The 19801-nt window shown below is 38.5% G+C and overlaps 1 protein-coding gene across 3 annotated transcripts in view; it reads left to right on the top strand.

Annotated features, from left to right (window-relative positions):
• Positions 1-7379, top strand: part of PNT1 (mannosyltransferase family protein) — a 34171-nt gene extending 26792 nt beyond the window's left edge. For all 3 annotated transcript variants that reach the window (XM_010267203.3, XM_088897177.1, XM_088897176.1), the window contains 3 exons: positions 1267-1449; positions 6140-6687; positions 6875-7379. In XM_010267203.3, the coding sequence (XP_010265505.1) occupies positions 1267-1449; positions 6140-6687; positions 6875-7189 (1046 nt within the window). In that variant the 3' untranslated portion in view covers positions 7190-7379. The remainder of the gene's footprint in view (positions 1-1266; positions 1450-6139; positions 6688-6874) is intronic.
• The last annotated feature ends 12422 nt before the right edge of the window (positions 7380-19801 follow it).

The raw sequence follows: 19801 nt of genomic DNA, 5'->3' as shown, positions 1-19801 counted from the left end.
CAACTGCCTGTTGCTGTAGGGTTTCGAATGGAAGAAGATGATAAACTCGAGTGGGGGTAGTTTTGTCATTAATGAAAAAAAACAGGGACAGGTTTGTCCCATTCGAATGAAGAAGCACTTCTTCAAAAAGTGCTGAAAAAAAAGCCACATTCATGTCACTTTTTTAAGTACTTTTTTTAATAATAATCATTTCTTACCCTCTTTTTTACCAAACACCCATAAGTACTTAAAAACCACTTAATGTGTGGTCCCATGTCTTAAAAGAAGTACTTGTTTAACCTTTGGAGGGATAGGGACACACAACATAGGAGAAGAACAAGAAGAGGAATTGGACAGGAAAGAGTTAAAGAAGGATTTGCAAGAAAAACTACCATCCAGGATAGGAAACCACAACCAGCCATCCCCAATAGAATTATCAAAAACCACCCCTCCATAAGATTCAAAAGTTTAGACACCTGGAGGATTTCAGAATCCCTTAGATTCTTCATGAGACCCAAATATCAGTCCAGCTTAGCTCCAATAGGAAGACCAATAGGTAGACGGGACTCCCTAATAGCGAGATTTCCAATTTTTCTGCAATTCTGTAATTTCTATATTTTTTTCTTTACTTTTTCTTTTTTTTATATATTTATGTTATTCAATTTATGATATTGTGGGTTGACCTGTTTGACCCAGATGGATGAACCGCTGACCTGCCATCTGTCTAGAAAAGTGGTCCCATTTCTGGGTTGGTTTTAAAAACATTGGATGGCATTCACTTTTGAAACATGCGACATAATTTTGCTTTCATCAGAAAAGGGTAACTTCTTTTAACTTGAAGAAGAAAAGAGTACGGGAAAGGAAAACCAGAGACCTATAAACATAAACTGTTCCCGACCATAAGAAAATAAGAGATCTTGCTCTTTCTTCTTTTATTTTTGGTTTTTATTTCTTTTTTTATTTTACATGTTTAACTAGTTTGATATTCCTCAATCCATAATGCATTTCCTTGAGTTGGCTTTTTATAGTGTACAATATAAATCATCTGATCAGGTTTGTTATTAACTGGCCCAAATCCATGATTGTCCATTGCTGAACAATTTTTAAGAAGGTTACTTTGTGTATTTATGTTGAAGAATTATTAGAATTATTTTTAGGATCCATGCAGAATAATTCAAAAAAGGAAAAATGCTAAGAAAGCATAATTACAAAATACTTGTTTAGTATATCTTATTTGCATTTTCCCTTAATGCCTTCAAATTGAACAACTGTGTATTTTTTTTGCAGATCTGCTTGTTGGGTTGTTAATCCATACCATATTGAAGCTACGTGGGGTTCCTGAAAATCTTTGCATTTACTCCTTAGCAGTTTGGCTTTTTAACCCATTCACCATCACTATTGGAACTCGGGGCAATTGTGAACCTATTGTTTGTGCCATGGTTCTCTGGATTATAATCTGCATTATGAATGGTGTAAGTTCAACTTCATTTTGTCTGTTTCTTTTTTTTCAATTTTTATCCTTTTTTTCTTTTTATTCATAACAAAATTATACTAGGGGTGAAAGAATGATAAGGGAAAGGAACACTACATAATGCATTGAAGCATGAAACAAGGACTCCACAAAATTTGCTGAAGTTTTCATGATATTCACATTAAAGGGGGCCCTGAAAAGTTTATAGAGATTTCTTAATGTGTAATTCCAGCCTCAAATTGAGGACATCGCAGCAGATAATTGCAGATGTTATTTTGAAAATATCATGATGAACTGAGAACTTTATGTTAGATAAATCTTCTAAATTTGAGTTGAGGTTGGGGAATTTTTTATTACCTAAGCCATTTTTTTATAGGCATTATTACCTAAACGCATTAAACCATAAAAGCATTAAACTCCTTTATTTTTGTCTTGATATTGTTGATAAGCATAGGATAAAGTAATAACTCTTCTACGAGTTATGAGTTTATCTCGTGAGTTATTGTTAATTTGGGTAAGGCAGGAGCCATTACTTGGCATAATGGTAAAATTCCTGGGCTGGCAAGCATGAGAATGTATGTTCAAGTCTGAGAGCGGCCACTTCGTGAAAAAAAAAAAAAAAACAGAAGTCAGGACTATGTTCACTATACCCCTCCCAAGATCCCAGATATTTGGACCAACATTGTGTAATGGCCTTCTATTTTTTAAATTTGGGTAAGGTCCATTCAGGTATCTTATAAATGGTCTCCTTAATTACATCTCAAAAAAAAAAAAAACGAAGATCCTTTTATAGTTCAATTAAAGCCCAATTAACTTGTTGAATGTAGGCATTCTCCTCTTCGAAGTTCTTGAATGCAGCCAAGGTAAAGAGCATGGCTGTAGGCAAGGTTTTAAATATTGATACACCTGATATGCATGAACCTTGCGTATCAGGTATTTCCAAGGCGTACAAGCCTTTCTTTTGTTTTTTTAAAAGTCTACAGGGGGTTGGTCTTAGGCCTGGCCACCCCCTCTAAATTTCCAAAATTCCATATCTATTTTATTTAGGTGTATCAGGGTTCTGCCAGAACGATATAATACACCTTGATACATGATGAAATTTTGAATCTTGATTGTAGCCAGTTTCTTTGTGTAGCAGAAAGAAGGGACTGGAACCAACCTTTGTAAACAATAATTAACCTGATTGTAGGCATTTTATTAGGATTTTTCAGGGACTGCAATCAGCTGACTTAAATTCAACCAAGCAGTAATATTTTCTCTCCTTTTTGTTATACTTGAATTTGTAGGGAACTGCATTTAGCCATGTTAAAGAACAAGGCTTTAGTCAGTTTTCTCCAACATGCTTTTCTGAGAAAAGTAACTTTCATTCAAGGGGGGGGGGGGTTGAGTATACAGAGAGAGGATGTACAGCAATCCAATCACTCCAAGCTAATCACAATGGCAAAGAACTAGCACTATACAAAACATCTCTTCCCACCCAAGACTTATCTAAAGAATCTGCCTAAACATTTAGTTACCGAATCTCATTTAAAAAGTGAGACAATCTCCAAGGCCCACCATCACTTTTGGAGGTCCAACCAATCACGTTTCTAGAATCACCTTCAACTAGCAAAGGTTGCACATGAAGAGAAATAGCCAATCTCAGACCTGTTAAGAATGCTCTATTTTCTGCTTCAGAGGAATCCACATCACCAATAGGCTCACTAAAAGTCCATATTAGGTTACCCCTTACATCAGTGATGGCACCACCAATCCCAGCCAGCTCTTGATGGCTATCTACTCTATAACTTCCACCAAACTTGAAGAAGAAGTTACAAACAGGCCTCATGTCCAGATTGTTTCAAGGCTGAGGTTCCAAACCAGAAGTTTGAAGGTATTCAAACATTTTTCTCCTACATTTCTTTTCCATTTTCTCTCTACAAGACTACTAATAATTTAACAACGGATATGTTTATAAATAGAATGAATTGGCGAAATAGGATTCATGTAGATGACCCCATATTAGTTGGGATAAGGCATGGATGATGAAGTGATGATGAAGACTGCAATTAACCAAGTTCAAGAAAAAGGCTGTACACGGTTTCACCTAGATTTTAATCCTAATTTGGGTTTCTTTTGTAGGAAAGAAAAGAGAACAAGACAGTTTTTGCCTTTATAGGAGGAAAGGAGAACCAACAATAGAAACAGTATGATATAAATTTCGTCTTGAAGAAAAGGGAAGAGAACAACATAAATGATTAGACAAAAATTTACATTATGCAGGGAGTTTCCTACTTTTCTCAAGGTGTTTAAACCAAATTCATCATCATCATCCAAGCCTTATCCCAACCATATGGAGTTAGCTACAGGAATCCAGTTTCACCATTCCATTCTGTTTAACGCCATATCCATTGTTACTACTTCTATCTATGTCCTTTTTGGTGTACCCTTAGCCCTTCTATCTCCTTCAACTTGCAACAAATCACTTCTTATGTGTGTTATTGATGGTCTGCTATGCATGTGACAAAACCATCTTAGGTTGCGTTTGGCATTCCTTGTTTTAAGGACTTATCTCCTTTTTGCTGTTAAAAATTCAGTGTTCATACAGACATTTTAACTGCAAAAAGGAGTCTTTAAAATAAGGAATGCCAAATGCATCCTTTGTCTACTTTCTCTCATTTTGTCACCTATTGGAGCTACCACCACACTCATTTTTTGACCAAACTGTCTTAGACCAGATTCATTCAGCATAAGTAAATCAGTTTACATGGATAAGGTTGTCAACAATGTTTTAAAAGGCGTGGGAGGCGTACGCCTCCAAGCGAGGTGCCCCCAAGACGCCCTGTGGCATACGCTAGAGGCACTGACACCTTTGAGGTGTATGCTTCAAGTGCAAGAGGTTTGTGCCTCATAAGCTTTTTTCATGAGGCGTGCTAGAGGCGTACGCCTCATGCACACCTTTTGTAAAAAGATAGAAAAAAAAAACAAAAAAGGAAAAAAAAAGGAAAGGAAAAGAAAAGAAAAGGAAGGAAAAGAAACGAAAAAGAAAGAAAAAGAAGGAGAAAAAGAGAAAAAGAAAGAAAATAAAAAGGAAAGGGAAGGAAAGAAAAGATAAGGGAAAAGAAAGTGGGCCGGGGGCTAAGCCCATAGACCACTTTGGCTGGGGGGCAACAGCCTGCCTTTTCGATGCCAGCCCAATTTGGTTTTTTTTTGGTGTTAGGGGGGTCTTGCTCCACTCCGGCTCGCTCGCCTCTGCTTTGACCCCCCCCCTCTTTTAACTAGTGTTATGCATCTTCATTCTTCTTAATATAAAAGATTTTTATAAAAATAAAGAAATATGACATTCCTTCCTCTTCTCCCTCCTCTTAAGTAGGCTTACACCTTGTGTTCGGGAGGCTTACACCTCTTACATTATGAACTATGCCTCATGCCTCTACGTAGTGGAATGCTTCATGTCACGTCTCCACGTTTTAAAACATTGGTTGTCACTGCCTCATGGGTGGGCACTTGTTTCATACAATTTGGAATATGAGACTCTTTTTCTTTCTTTCTTTCTTTTTTTCTTTCCCACACCTCTATTTGTCTTGTTTTTTGCTTTCAATTCTTCATCAGGTCTAACCTAGGTCTTTTATTGATATGGAGGTAGTCAAGTAATTACCCCAGCCAATTAGATGAAAAACAAGTGGCTCGGAACTTTAAAAGGGAAAGAGCCAGAAATGATCTTAGTTTTAAGATAGATAAATGGACTTCTAAATCAGTCCATATAGATTTCTAATTTGGCCCATCCGGATGGTCCCATATATTAGAAAGAAGGTGTCTATGTGGGCTTTCTATATAGACCTATTAATTCGACCTTTAAGGAAAGACTTAAATGGGCTTTTAATCTGACCCAAATAAAAAGATATAGCTAGATACATCTTAATAGAGTAGTCTTCCTTTTAAAGGAACATATGATCATCAAGATTTAATTATCAAAACCATACAACTAAAACACATTTAGATTTGGCTATGGGACATTGTTAAGAGAATAAAAACCTATTTAGGGGCGTCCACCTAATGGGTTAAGCTTTTAGGTTGAACAGTTCCTTGACATGGTATTGGAGCATGTTTGACCAAGTGGTCTAGTGTCTGATCCTCGTCTCCACTATAATTAATTAAATTTCAGCACAAGGTATGGGTAGGTTTGTGCTTGTCCATGGCTCCACGCTTGAAGCCTGATGGGCTTTTGCATGAGGGGGTGTGTTAGAGAATAGAAACTTATTCATGGACCTTACCTAGCTGCTTAAGCTTTAGGTTGAACGGTTCCTTGACAGACATGAGTGACCATTGCTAGGTAATGCATTCTATTAGACAAAGTGCTCATACTAGGTTGCACATCTAGATTTAGTAGAGTGATTTGTCCTTTTATATGGTAGGACCATTACAAAATCCATCTTTAAAAGGGCCTTTTGTGTTTGTTGTCATTGAACTGTCTACTAGCTGTAAGAGGGGGTTCATTTGAAGGCCCCATGATCTTACACTGACAGAACAGAATGCTAGATGTCCATTGTTTATTGGTCAATCCAAAACTACGGAGTATGGACACTATAACACATAGTTACCTATAGATATGGACTTTATATTCATTTCTCAAACATGTAATCACCTCTGTTTTACCACTATATGCCTTCTATATGTCTTTATTGATATAATGTTTTATTCTGTCTACAGGTAATTTGCTACAGGCAGCGTTCTGGTATGGGCTTGTTGTCCATTTCAGAATCTACCCAATCATCTATTCCCTTCCTATTCTCCTAGTTCTGGATCCACATAACTTTCCACCTGGTCAGACTCCTGCCCTTGAAAAGTGGATTTCTAGAGAACAAAGTCCATCCCAGAGTTGCAGGAGTAAAAGAACAGATTTTTTTCTCCAGCCATGGATTCTTTCCAGTAGCATTCTGACAAGGAAAAGGATATTGTTTGGGTTTGTTTCTGGGGCATTGTTCTTCATTTGTACTGGTCTTTTCTTCCATCTCTATGGTTGGGAATTCTTGAATGAGGCACTGCTGTACCATCTTACCCGTACTGACCCAAGACACAACTTCTCCATATACTTCTATCACATCTATCTTCATCACCAACAGGGATTCTCAATAATGGAGAAGCTCATCTCTTTCTTCCCACAGTTGATGGTGCAGTTGGTTCTCGCCTTATGCTTTGCACAGGACCTCCCATTCTGCCTTTTCGTGCAGACAGTAGCATTTGTAGCATTCAACAAGGTTGGTTCCCATTTCATTAATGCAAATGATGTTCACATGATAACTTTTCAATAAAATAATGATCAGAAGCATGTTGAAAGTGCACTTTTCTTTAAATTTTATAGAAGTCATGACTTCATTATCTGTAAGTTGATCACTTCACAACTATCTGTCCTGGAGCTTAGTTATGTTCAAATCCATTTGACAGGTTATCACAGCACAGTACTTCGTGTGGTTCTTCTGCTTGTTGCCTCTGATACTGCCATGGAACAACATGAGGATCAAGTGGAAAGGTCTGGCAAGCATTTTCTTGTGGATGGGAGCTCAAACTCATTGGCTGATGTGGGGCTATCTTCTAGAATTCAAAGGCAAAAATGTATTTGTTCAATTGTGGTTGGCAAGCCTACTGTTCTTGGCTGCCAACACATGGGTCTTGATAATGATCATTCGTCACCAAAGATTATCTCCAGTCTTTGTACCATTGGGCAGCGTGAGGTTGAAAGATGCTAGAAAAGTTAACTAGAGGAACTTGTGTCCGATGGGTTTTTCTTCTCTTTCTTTTTTCTCTTTTCATTTGTTGTTACATCCTGTTGGCTATGACTAGAGTATTTGCAGAGAAAATGTAATTTCATATTTCCTGTTCTGGTTTGAGACCTGACTGTTGGTTATAGTTGATGTTTCTCAGTATAGAAAATTCTATGGTTTCACTGTTCCTGGCCAAGTGTTTCGAACATTGTATATGGTTGGCTTAATCAATGTGTGACACTCTACAAATACACGATAGGGTGTGACCTAAATATGTTGGTTGATCCCATTAGTTTTGTATTTTTTCTTTCATTTTATAAATGCAGAGAAGGCATGTGTAGTTGTCGCTAAGTCTAAACAGAATGGAATGGCGAAACAGGGTTCATGTAGCCGACTCCACGTTAATGAGATAAGCCTATGAGCTTAGATGATGATGATGATGATAACGAAAATGTGAGAGGGCACGTGCATTACATGTGGTATTAAGAGTTGATAAAAAAGATGTCCACTTCAAATAGATTTTCTGCATGTTACATAAGATGGGTGGGTTTATCAGAGCTACATAGGTGATTCAACTTTAACGTTTAAAAAATGCATTTGGTAGAGTAGATTCAACTTTAAATAGGAACACGACATGTTGGTTGTGTTTAGTTTATATTCAACGTGACACCATCCTACCATATCCATCTCTCTTCCAATGGTCAAATTTAAAAATAAATGATGATTGGTTCATTAATACACAAATTAACTCTAGATCTAATGTTTCATAGAATCAGAAAAGAACCTTTGTTTTGGAGGTAGGATTTAAGGATATTCAAGGGTATAAATCCATATTTGCTAATATATGATGCACTAGAATATATCTATATGTCACATAGTGCATAAGGGTCGCCTGTGGCACCTAATTGTGATGTGCTCACATATTTTATATTATATAAAAAGGGAAAACCTATGATATGGAAAAAACATGGTATCAGAAGAGTTTTGACCAATCAAAATATCCATGAATTTTGATAAATAGCACTTGACTAGCTACCACATTTATAATTCTGGTCAGAAGTTTTTCAGATATCAAATCTTTTCGATGTCATAATCGAATCTAAAAAAAATATTGTATTCCACATTCATGCCAATATATATCCCTGTTAAAAAAAGTAGGAACCCCTATTCCTCTTGAAGCCGACAAACAAATTGATTTGGATGAGTCTGCCTAAGGAGAATGTTTGAAGATAAAGCAAGGATAAATGTGAACAAGCCTATAGAGAAATGTGTAAAAGACTAGACAAAACGGAGAGGAGGTTTCATATCCTTTCCAATATGAACACTTACCTATTTTCTACTTCAGTTGTGGAAGGCTAGGTCACTGTGAAGTGAACTACAGGTTCATTACAAGGCAGGACCCTATTAAAGAGCTATCAAGGAGAATGGCTGTTTAGTCTATGACACATGAGAGTAGACTAGTGGAAGATGATTGACTAGCTAAGAGATGTTGATGCCCCTGCAGAATTAAAGCCCTTGAATGCTGCGACTAGAAAAGATAAGATAGTTGTAGAGAAGTAAGAGGGGAAGGCCAAACTCCGTCTGGTAACAACTCTGAGTCAACCAGTTATTCTAAGAAGATAAACCAGAATGCCATGGAGGAAGTTAAAAAAGTAGATGATGAAGGGCACCACAAGCTGACTCCTTTCTCATTCTATAGCATCTTTCGACCAGGGTAGAGGTTCCACGGTGCTCTTGACACAAAGGATAGAAGGCAGAAGATGGGAGGCCCAAGAATTGCCCATTTTAGCAACCGAGGGTTGGCTAGTTGGTGTATTAACTGGTTTTTTACAGTATTGGCACGGAATTGAATCTGCAACCAGTGGTGCATGGCACGAAAAAAAAAAAAAAGCACTTGCCAAACTTTAGTAGTGTTAATAATCTAGAGGTATATGGCTTTCTACAGTTGACCCCCCAGAAAAGGAAAACCTCGAATGTTATAATCGATGTCATTGAAGAGAACAATCAGGAAGTCACTTAGAAATAGGTTTTGCACTGCAAAGCAAGTAGAAGGTTGTGGAGATTGCTGAAGTGGGTTTAGACCTTGCCACCGTGGAAAGTTGGAAGTAGGAAGAAAAAGGAGACTTTGACCCATATTGGCAAGGACAAGAAAAGAAATGTAATAAATCGATTGGAGATTGGTGAATACTCAAACTAGGAGGTGAGTGGACCCACATTAACTCAAGGATTGAAAAAACAAAAATAGGATGATTTTGAAATTTATCAAGAAATAATGGAAACTTCAATAATGACATAGATATAAAAGATGATCTTGACAGTGTAGCCGGCCAGAGATAAGTGGAAGAGGAGAGAAGAGAAGAGAAGAGAAGAGAAGAGAAGAGAAGAAGAGAAGAGAGGAGAGGAGAGAAGAGAGAAGGTTTGCAATATAACAGTATTGGCGGTGCCAGTGTTTATTTTACTATATATAGGGCGACAAAAATAACAAGGGAAAAGACCCTTGTGCCCCTTAGTATAATAACAGACATAACAGAAATAAAAAACGAAAAAAAACACTTTAATTAGCCAAACAGGCCCTAACATTTGCAACTAAGTTATTTTAACATTATTCCAACACTCCCCCTCAAGTTGGAGCATAGATGTCAATCATGCCCAACTTGTCACACAAATCTTTGTGCCGCACATGATGAAGACCTTTGGTAAAGATATCTGCAAGTTGCTATTCCGAGCTGACATATGGTGTACACACTTCTCCACTTTCAAGTTTCTCTCTGATAAAATGCTTGTCCACTTCAATGTGTTTCGTCCTATCATGCAGAACTGGATTAGCAGCAATGTTGATGGCAGCTTTATTGTCACAGTAGAGTGACGTAGGATTGCTTATTGCAAAACCCAGTTCACCTAACAGATTTCTTATCCACATGATTTCCGCAACCCCATGAGCCATCGCTCTATACTCTGCTTCAGCACTGGATCTAGCCACCACACTTTGTTTTTTGCTTCTCCATGTGACAAGGTTTCCTCCTACAAAGGCACAATAACCACTAGTAGACTTTCGGTCATTGACTGCTCCTGCCCAATCTACATTAGTATATACTTCCACTTTTAAGTGACTGTGTTTCTGGAACAACAAACCAGCTCTAGGAAACTTCTTGAGATATCTCAAGATCCTCTCTGCAGTCTCAAAGTGAGTTGTCCTCGGGCTATGCATGAATTGACTAAGGACACCCACTGCATAGGCAATATCAGGCCTGGTCATAGACAAATACAGAAGTCTCCCCATGAGTCTCTGGAACATCTTTACATCTTTCAAAAACTCTCCCTGACTGTCTCCTAGATGGTGATTAGGTTCAATAGGTGAATCAGATGGTTTTACCCCCAATTTGCTTGTATCTTCTAGTAGATCTAGTACATACTTCCGTTGGGAAATAAAGATGCCTTTGTGAGAGCGGGCAACTTCAATTCCAAGAAAGTATCGTAAGGGGCCTAGATCCTTCACCTCAAATTTAGTGGCTAAGAATTTTTTTAGTCTCTGGATTTCAGCCTCCCAATCTCCTGTGATCACTATGTCATCCACATATACAATAAGAGCTGCAATTTTACCTTCACCTTTTTTTACAAACAGGGTATGATTTGACTGGCATTGTTTGAATCCCATCTGTTGGACCACTAAATGAAACTTACTAAACCAAGCCCGAGGTGATTATTTCAACCCATATAGGGACTTTTTTAACCTACACACCTTTTGTTCACTGCCTTTGGCACAGAACCCTGGGGGTTGGGTCATGTACAACTCCTCTTCCAAATCACCATTCAAGAAGGCATTCTTGATGTCCAATTGGTGAAGATCCTAATCAAGATTTGCTGCTAAGGAAAGGAGAATCCGGATGGAGTTCATCTTCGCTACTGGAGCAAAAGTCTTTGCATAGTCCACTCCATATACCAATGTGAAGCCTCTTGCTACCAATCTAGCCTTATGCCTTTCAATAGTTCCATCAGCTTTGTGTTTCATTGTGAACACCCACTTGCACCCCACTGGTTCCTTCCCCTCAGGAAGATTTACCAACTCCCACATACCATTTTTGTGTAAGGCATCAATTTCTTCCTGCATTGCATTTGTCCATTCAGGCTTTGACAAAGCTTCTGCCACGGTCTTAGGGATGGGAACACTATTCACAGAAGAGAGAAAGGCACGGTACAAAGGTGAAACATGCTCATAGGACACAAAGTTAGAGATAGGATGATTAGTGGTACAAGATCTAACACCCTTTCTCTTAGCAATAGGAATATTAAGATCATTGGGGACAGGTAAACCAACATTTAAAGGAGCAATGGGAGCAAGTGTACCTGGCTGATGAGACGGATCTGCCTCGGGTGAATCCAATGATGTTGGTTGCATAGTGTCCGGCTCCACGGCTCTTGAACTCTACTGGCTCTTATGGCGACGATGAAAAACCCGGAACGGAGGAGGATCGGGTAAAGGAGGTAGCTGAATCTGAGTCGTCGCCTGTTTCTCCTCAACTCTACTCTCCCCCTGAGGAGAAACCGAGAAGAACGGTTGACTCTCAAAGAATGAGACATCAATGGAAACATAGTACTTGCGGGCAATGGGATCATAGCAACGATACCCCTTTTGAGATGAAGGGTAACCAAGAAAAACACAAGGAATAGCCCAAGGGTCAAGTTTACCACGAGTAGGTGACAGGTTGTGGGCAAAACAACGACACCCCAAAACACACATCGGAATGGTGGACAGCGGGGCTGTAGGGAACAAGAGCTGATGTGGGGCCTTATGCTCTAGTAGCCAAGAGGGCATGTGATTAATGATATATGTCGCACACAATACTGCATCCATCCAGAACTGTTTTGGCACATTCATATGAATCAGCAATCCACATGCAACTTCGAGAAGGTGACGGTTTTTTCGTTCAGCCACACCATTTTGTTGGGGTGTCCTGGCACAAGAGCTTCGCTGAAGTGACCCACTTGAAGCAAAGAACTTCATGAGATCACTATGAAAATATTCCTTTGCATTGTCCGACTGGAAAATATGAATTTCCGTTTGGAACTGAGTGAACACCATGCGTTGAAAATCTTTCACAATTTGTGGCACTTCATCTCGAGATCGCATAGAGTAAACCCAAGTGTATCGAGAATAATCATCAATCAAAGTAACAAAATACTTATAGCCAGCCACAGTAGATAGAGTAACAGGACCCCAAACATCAGAATAAACAATATGAAATGGAAATTCAGATCTTTTATTTCTTAAAGGTAAAGAACTTCTACAATGCTTACTCAACTGACAAGTTTGACACTGTAACTGACTCACTGACAAGGACTTAAACAACTTTGGGAACATAACTTTTAACGACTCAAAAGAAAGATGACCTAAACGACTATGCCATAAATAGGCCTGACTCTCACTCGACGAACTTGTGGACTCAGTCGCCACTAGACCAGCATTATTCTCCAACACGTAGAGACCATCCACCATGCTTCCTCTACCAATCGTCTTCCCCGAGGTCAAATCCTAAAACACACATGAAGACGGAAAAAAGGTGACTGAGCAGTTCAAAGAGTGAGTAATACTACTAATGGACAACAAATTAATAGGTAATTTCGGAACATGCAGGACATTAGGAAGAGTAAGGCCAAGTGGAAGAGATATGGTGCCTCGGCCAACTATGGTAGAAAAAGAACCATCAGCCAGTCTTACATTCTCTCTCCCAGAAAGAAGGTTATATGTCTGGAACAAATTTGACTTACCGGTCATGTGATTTGAGGCTCCGGAGTCAATAATCCAAGGTGAATCAGTAGTATGAGATGACACATGGAAGGCTGTGGCATTACCTGATGTAGACGCAAATGAGGTAGAAGGAATAGGCCCAGAATCCACCTGGCGGAAAGTCCTACCATACAATTCCAAATGTTCACGGAAGGAGTTGATAATATCTTCCTTAGGGTCAGAATCGGGATGTCTCTCCTGAGTTACAGAAGGACTAGTCTCTGTCGATGCCATACTAGCTGAGTTATACCTTTTTTGATTCTGCTGGCCTGGTTTCTTGCCCTGATCCGGTGCTGACTTCTTACCCAAATCCCGTGCCCATTTAGGTTTTCCATGGAGATCCTAGCATGTATCTTTAGTGTGTCGTGTCTTCTGGCAGTGAGTGCACCAAAGCTTGCTTTTATCTTCTGATTTTTTCTGAGTGTCACCCCTTTTAAAGCCACCTCTGACATTTGTATCTGAATTTCCCCGGACCGCTAGGGCAACTGACTCCCCTTCTGCACCATTCATCACACTTCTTCTGCTTTCTTCTGACTGCACCAAGGCATACACCTCCTGAACTGATGGCAAGTCTTTACTACCCAAGATTTGTACTCTGATGGACTCATATGACGGATTCAGCTGTAGGAGGAAGGCAAACACGCATTGTTGTGATACAAGTGACTTATAGGCCTTTGCATCTTCATCACACTTCCAATTCACATTCTGATAGTGATCAAGTTCTTTCCATATTGATGTCAAATCAGAATAATACATCGAGAGACTCCTCTCCCCCTGCTTGCAAGTAGAAGATTCAGCTTGTAGTTAATATATCTTGGCATAGTGTCTCTGTTCTGAATAAGTGGAATTCGCTTGTTCCCATATCTCACAAGCAGTTTCAGCCCACATAAAAATCTTCCTTATTTGTGGCAGCATTGAAACCAAGAGCCAAGACATCACCATACTGTTCTCTTGGTTCCACCTATCATGATCAGCACTTCCATACTTCGGTTCCTTTACTCTCCCATCGATGTATCCTATTCGCCCCTTAGCAGTGATGTAGAGTTTTATCCCCCTAGACCACTCAAGGTAATTTAGACCATCAAAGGGAATGATAGCCATGGGAAAGCTCATATCCATTCCCCCACTCACTCCATTGTGGCTCCCTGAGATCTTTGAAGTAGCAGAATTCTCAGTCGACATGGTCAAGCAGTTAATCAGTCCCACACATTGGACTTAGGACCCCTCCTTACTACACAAAACAATGCTCCACTTAGTTCACACCCACACACTCGGGTTTACCAACTAGATTGAGCACAAACAGTACCAAATTTCAGACAAAATTGAGGTAATATTCGGCAGATTTCAGACCTGTATAGTTTTATCAGTCCCCACCTACCAGAATTCCAGAATGTCTAACAACCACTAATCAGCAAGAGAGATCCTTCTTACTTATAGTCAACTCAAACCATTGAGAAGACAGGTCAACATTGATCTATATTTGTCTTAACACATGAATAGGATCACACGATCCAAGAAAACTAGGGTTACACAGGTTCGACAGCATTCAACCGCCCCAGATTCATAGGGTTTTCACTCGGCACATGACCAAGGAGAGTAAAGAAGAGAAAAAAATAGGGAGAACTGTACCAATCGTAGCTATTCTGTAGTCCAGAATCAGATTTCCTTTCTGCTAGTCTGTTCAATTTGTTCTTTGGGTTGATCGATCTTCTCTTGACAGTAAGGTTGATCGATCTGCTCTCTTTTAATCAGCATTCCCGCTCTGATACCATCTTGACAGTGTAGCCGGCCAGAGATAAGTGGAAGAAGAGAGAAGAGAAGAGAAGAGAAGAGAGGAGAGAAGAGAGAAGGTTTGCAATGTAACAGTACTGGCAGCGCCAATGTTTATTTTACTATATATAGGGTAACATAAATAACAAGGGAAAAGACCCTTGTGCCCTTGAGTACAATAACAGACATAACAGAAATAAAAAACGAAATAAAAAAACACTTTAATTAGCCAAACAGGCCCTAACATCTGCAACTAAGTTATTTTAATAAGGCAAGGACACTGAATCCAAGCATAGCTCAAGTACTTTGTTTAGATTTTCCTCCTACAAATTTGGTCTTTTTTTATTCAATTCATGAATTGCATGCAAAAGTCCCAAAGCGTAGTAAACCCAAGTTGCAATAAAAAATCCCAAAGTATAGTTCTAGGAATTGTTTGGTCAGTTCAGCTCTGAACTCCATTGCTGAAGTAATAAACCTTGGTTTTGCTTTTAGAAACTATAATGTCTCTTGTTGTTCTGATTGAATTAGCTAGACAGTCTTGTCCATGCAAAAACCCTTTCAAACATGGAATAAACTACTCATAAAAGATTATGAAAGGTGTGGGAATGCCTGTAAGGTGTTTGATACTCGTTCATAAAGGCACAAGTTTTGGGTCTTCAGTCACTTTGTCATTCAAACTAGACTAAGGCCCCGTTTGGTTCGCGGGAATAGGGGTTTGGAATCAGAATTGGAATTGGATATTTTGATTCCAACTGTTTGGTTGGGTAGAATTGGAATCTCATTCCCATTTCTGTTGAAATGGCATTCCCCCGTTTGAGGGGATGTCCATTCCCTGCTCCTCCCTTGGGAATGAAATCTCATTCCTGCTGATTTTAATTCCCATTCCCATTCCTATCTGAACCAAAGAGATTATGGAAGTGGACCATTCTGATTTCGATTCCAGAGAATTTCGATTCCGATTCCAAATATAAACCAAACGGACCTTAAGTCTAATCTAGATAAAGTTTGTAATTTGGTTTGATTTTCAAAGGGGGATTCGTTATTGTCATAGGTTGAAAGTGAAAGCTTTTAATTATTATAAGGGTAAACTTGTTGATAGTTTTCTAAGGAAGAATTCTCTGTTTCAGTTGAACTAGGGTGGAAATGGATTTGAGTTGAGGACTCTTCATAAAAATGATTTTCTGTAGCTTTGTTTAAAAAGAAAGTTCTTTGGTAAGGGGAGTATTATAAAGTTTTCTATTGAAAACCATGGTACTTCTCTAAAGAAGTGGTTTTTGGTGACTATCTTGGAACAATCACTAGTGTACCCATGAAGATAATCAATTAGAATTATCAGGATTTGGGGACTATACTCCCTAACAGTTCATGCATCTCAAGAGGTCATCCATAAGTAAAAACCTAATATAGTCTTCCTTATTTGAAACAAAAAAAAAAAAAACTCTTATGGATCCTTTAGGTTGGGCAGGTGGCATGACTCTACGAGTATTTTATCATACTAAAATTAACGATCATCAGAATGGTAAATGGGCTTGTTCTTTTACGTATGGGGAGTCAAAAAGGAAAAAAAAATGAAGAAATTTACGGATGATTAGGGTATTTTAGCTGTTGACTATGTAACATTGGGGATTTCAAATTAAATTTTTTGAAAGAAAAAAGGAGGAAGAGCTCGTAGGAATTAAGAGCTAAAACAGAACATAAGTTACGGTCTCAATTTAGTAAGGGAGATACTTGGTGTACCAAAAGAGAAGAAAGTGAGACTATTCAATAAGTGTTGGACAAAGCTTTATGTAATCTTGGGTGGATGTGGATTTTTAGTGAAGCCTATGTTTTCCACATTGTGTCAGGTGGCTTTTGACCGATCCTATAGCACTTTAAACTCATCCTCTTGTGTAGGAAATCCTTTTAGATTTGATAAAATGTGAATGGAACATGAAGATTGCCATAGGATGATTGGAAGTTCTTGGCAAGAGGTAGCTAGAGGTAACTCTCAAGGTCAGTTTTGTAGGAAAAGTAGGAATCTTAGATTTGAGTTGAACAAATGGAATAGAGAGGTGTTTGGTAAAGTTCAAACAAGAATAAAAGAATCCATAGAAAGGATGAATGTAAATGTGAACTCTGGTTAAAAGGGGATCAGAGGAATCAAAATAATATAGATGAATTAGAAAAGGAGTTAATCGAATGGCTTAAAGGGGGAATGAAATACATTGGGCCCAAAAGTCGAACGGTTGAGGTGGGGAGATAAAAATACAAAGTACTTCTATAAGTAGAAGACCCAGAGAGCAAGGAATGGGATCATAAAATTGAAAAATAATGATAGAAATTGGATTGAGGACCCAAACGATATTGAGAAGGCAATTGTTGATTATTTTCAGTTAATTTTCAAATTACCCTACCAAAGTAACACTGACGAGGAAATAGATTATATATCAAGGGTGATAATAGACGAGGATAACAATGATCTTGATGAGAAGGTTACTAATGAAGAGATTGAGCTTGCTCTGAGGCAAATGAACCCTCACAAGGCCAGATGGCTTTCCAATTTTCTTTTTCCAAAGATTCTAGGGATTGTTGGAGAATATGTTAGAAATGTAGTGAAAAGTTTTTTGTAGGAAAATCACTTGAAAAGTGATCTTAATTTCACCTGCATCATCTTAATTCCCAAGGTCAAATATCCAAAAGAAATTAGACAATTCAAGCCCATTAATTTCTACAATACCACCTATAAAATTAGGGGAAATTTCTTAAAGTACCCTTATGATTTAGTAAATTGACTTATTCACCCCTAATGTTTAAAAATTGACTTGAAATATTCCCAAATTTTCTAACAATTGACTAAATCCCAATGGAAAAGACTATTTTACCTAAGATGGGCAGAATAGTTCTGAGAGTAAGAGCATGTCTTAAGTGGTTGGCGGGCAAACACACTCTCACAGATGGGCAAAATAGTTCTGATTAATAGTGTGTTGTCAGTCATTCCCTCCTATACAATGTCAGTTCACTCTTTTGCCTGTTCAAACTTGTGACCAAATTGAAAGTATCCTTCTTGACTGGGAAATCTCGGTTGGGGAAGGATTTAAAGGCTTGTAAGCCTAAAGATATGAAGGAGGTTTGGGTATAAGGAGAATTAAAACAACCAATAATTCTTTTTTCACCAAAATTGGTTGGCGTATATTGACTGAAAAGGAGTATCATCATTTTGGAGAAAGCTACTAATACAGAAATATATCAAACATTCTAATTTCTTATCAGCATTAGTTACTAGCACTTGCTCTCCTTTATGGAAGGTTCTTGGCAAAGTTAGAGGGATTTTGTGAAGTGGATGATGCAAGAGAGTGGTTATTGGGAGAATTATCAAAATATGGGATGATCCATGGGTTCCAGATATTGATAGGTTTTGTGGTGCAAATCCACCTTTATTTCTACAGATAATGTTTATTTTGTTGCAGATCTAATATTGGATACTAGACAAGGAATGAACTACTCAACTTAATTTTTATGCCCAAGGAGCAACAGGCCATTAGGAGAATTGGTTTACTTGTTGAAGTGTTTGAAAGAGGATGGCTGGAAATGGGTGCACTCCAATCTAACTGTCAAATCTGTTTATAAAAAGCTACTGATGGATGGAGCAGGGCAACATAATGTAGTTCGGTGGAGAAAATTCTGGAAGTTAAACCTTCTATGCCCGAATTAAGCTATTTGTTTGGAAGTTAATACATGGTTTGTATTCACAAAAAGTAGATGGTGAGGGGAACATGTTGATAGGAAGTGTGTGTGTTGTGTGGGGAGGAGGATGAATTTGCGGAGCATTTATTTTGGTGGTGTAATTTTTCCAAGGTAGTGTTGGTTTGAAAGTATTGGGTGGAGGCCAGAAGGACTTCAAGAAGATATAGTGGCAAAATGGCTTCAACAAATCATTCAACAGTTAAATATTCATGATGATTCATCTCTTTTTGTGTTGCAGATGCAAGCTACTGTGGGTGCTTTGGTTAACAAGGAATGAAATACCATTGAATGGAGGGAGTCCTTCACCTAATGCTGTGATTGAGAAGGTTCGAAGGATTGGAAGGGAACTAAAAGGCTTGCAAGTTAATTTAGGTGATGTTCGGCATCAATGCCGTTTTCTAAGAAAATTGCGCCAAGTAGGCATCACATCAAAGAAAGTGGTGCTTCAGAAAATGCCCAGCACCAAACAAGACCAATGTTGTTTACTTAAAAAACAGCCTATGTGACAGCATCAATTCCAAACAAAAAATAAGCACCATTTTTTTACATCTCCACATGCCCAGCACCATTTTTATAAGAACACTGGTGCACTATTCCCATCCCTAATGCCAAACACCTATTTACAAGATGAAAATACGGTATCACAGGTCAGATATCAATGGTGAATGGATTCTTACCCCATCTAAACTTTTAATGAAATAATTTTCCTTTTACAGCAAAACAACAAAGGGTTCAAGATATAGAAAAAATATGATATCCGAAAAACACCTAACCAACTGGAATCATAGATTGGGTATGAAATAATTTGAATCTTTCATACCATATTTTTTCCATATCATAGATTTTCCCAAAAAAAAAAGATATGTCACGGTCTGACCTGTTCGATCAGATGATCGAACCGATGAATCAGTGACTCGCGACCAGAGGCAAAACACTTCAGTTCCGGTTCGGTTATTAAAACACCGTCGTATTCCTGAGATTCTTTTCCATAGTCCAGATACATTATTTCAAGACGGAATAACCAATCCGTATCAGCAATAGTTTGGAGATCATCGAGAATCTTGGCCGCACGTCAGACGTCCAGACTCCAGACCAACTTTAGAAGAGCCAGAAAGCATGAAATGATGAAATAGTTAAGAAATCTTGATAATCCAGTTTCGACCATTTCTGAGCATAGGATTAGGATTTCCAAGATGGGATCCGTTGAATGGTAAAGTTTTTTTTTTTTCATCTCTCTCCGTGCATCGTGTATAGGACTGTAGTCCATGATTCGTCATAGACATCCTCCACTGGGAACATTGAAGAAAGCTTGGTGATCCCATCCTCGTCCCT

This window comes from Nelumbo nucifera, chromosome 2 (genome assembly GCF_055504915.1).
Source record: "Nelumbo nucifera cultivar China Antique chromosome 2, China Antique-T2T, whole genome shotgun sequence".
Lineage (NCBI taxonomy): Eukaryota > Viridiplantae > Streptophyta > Magnoliopsida > Proteales > Nelumbonaceae > Nelumbo > Nelumbo nucifera.
The sequence above is the reverse complement of the archived record's forward strand: the minus strand, read 5'-3'. Positions and strand labels throughout refer to the sequence as shown.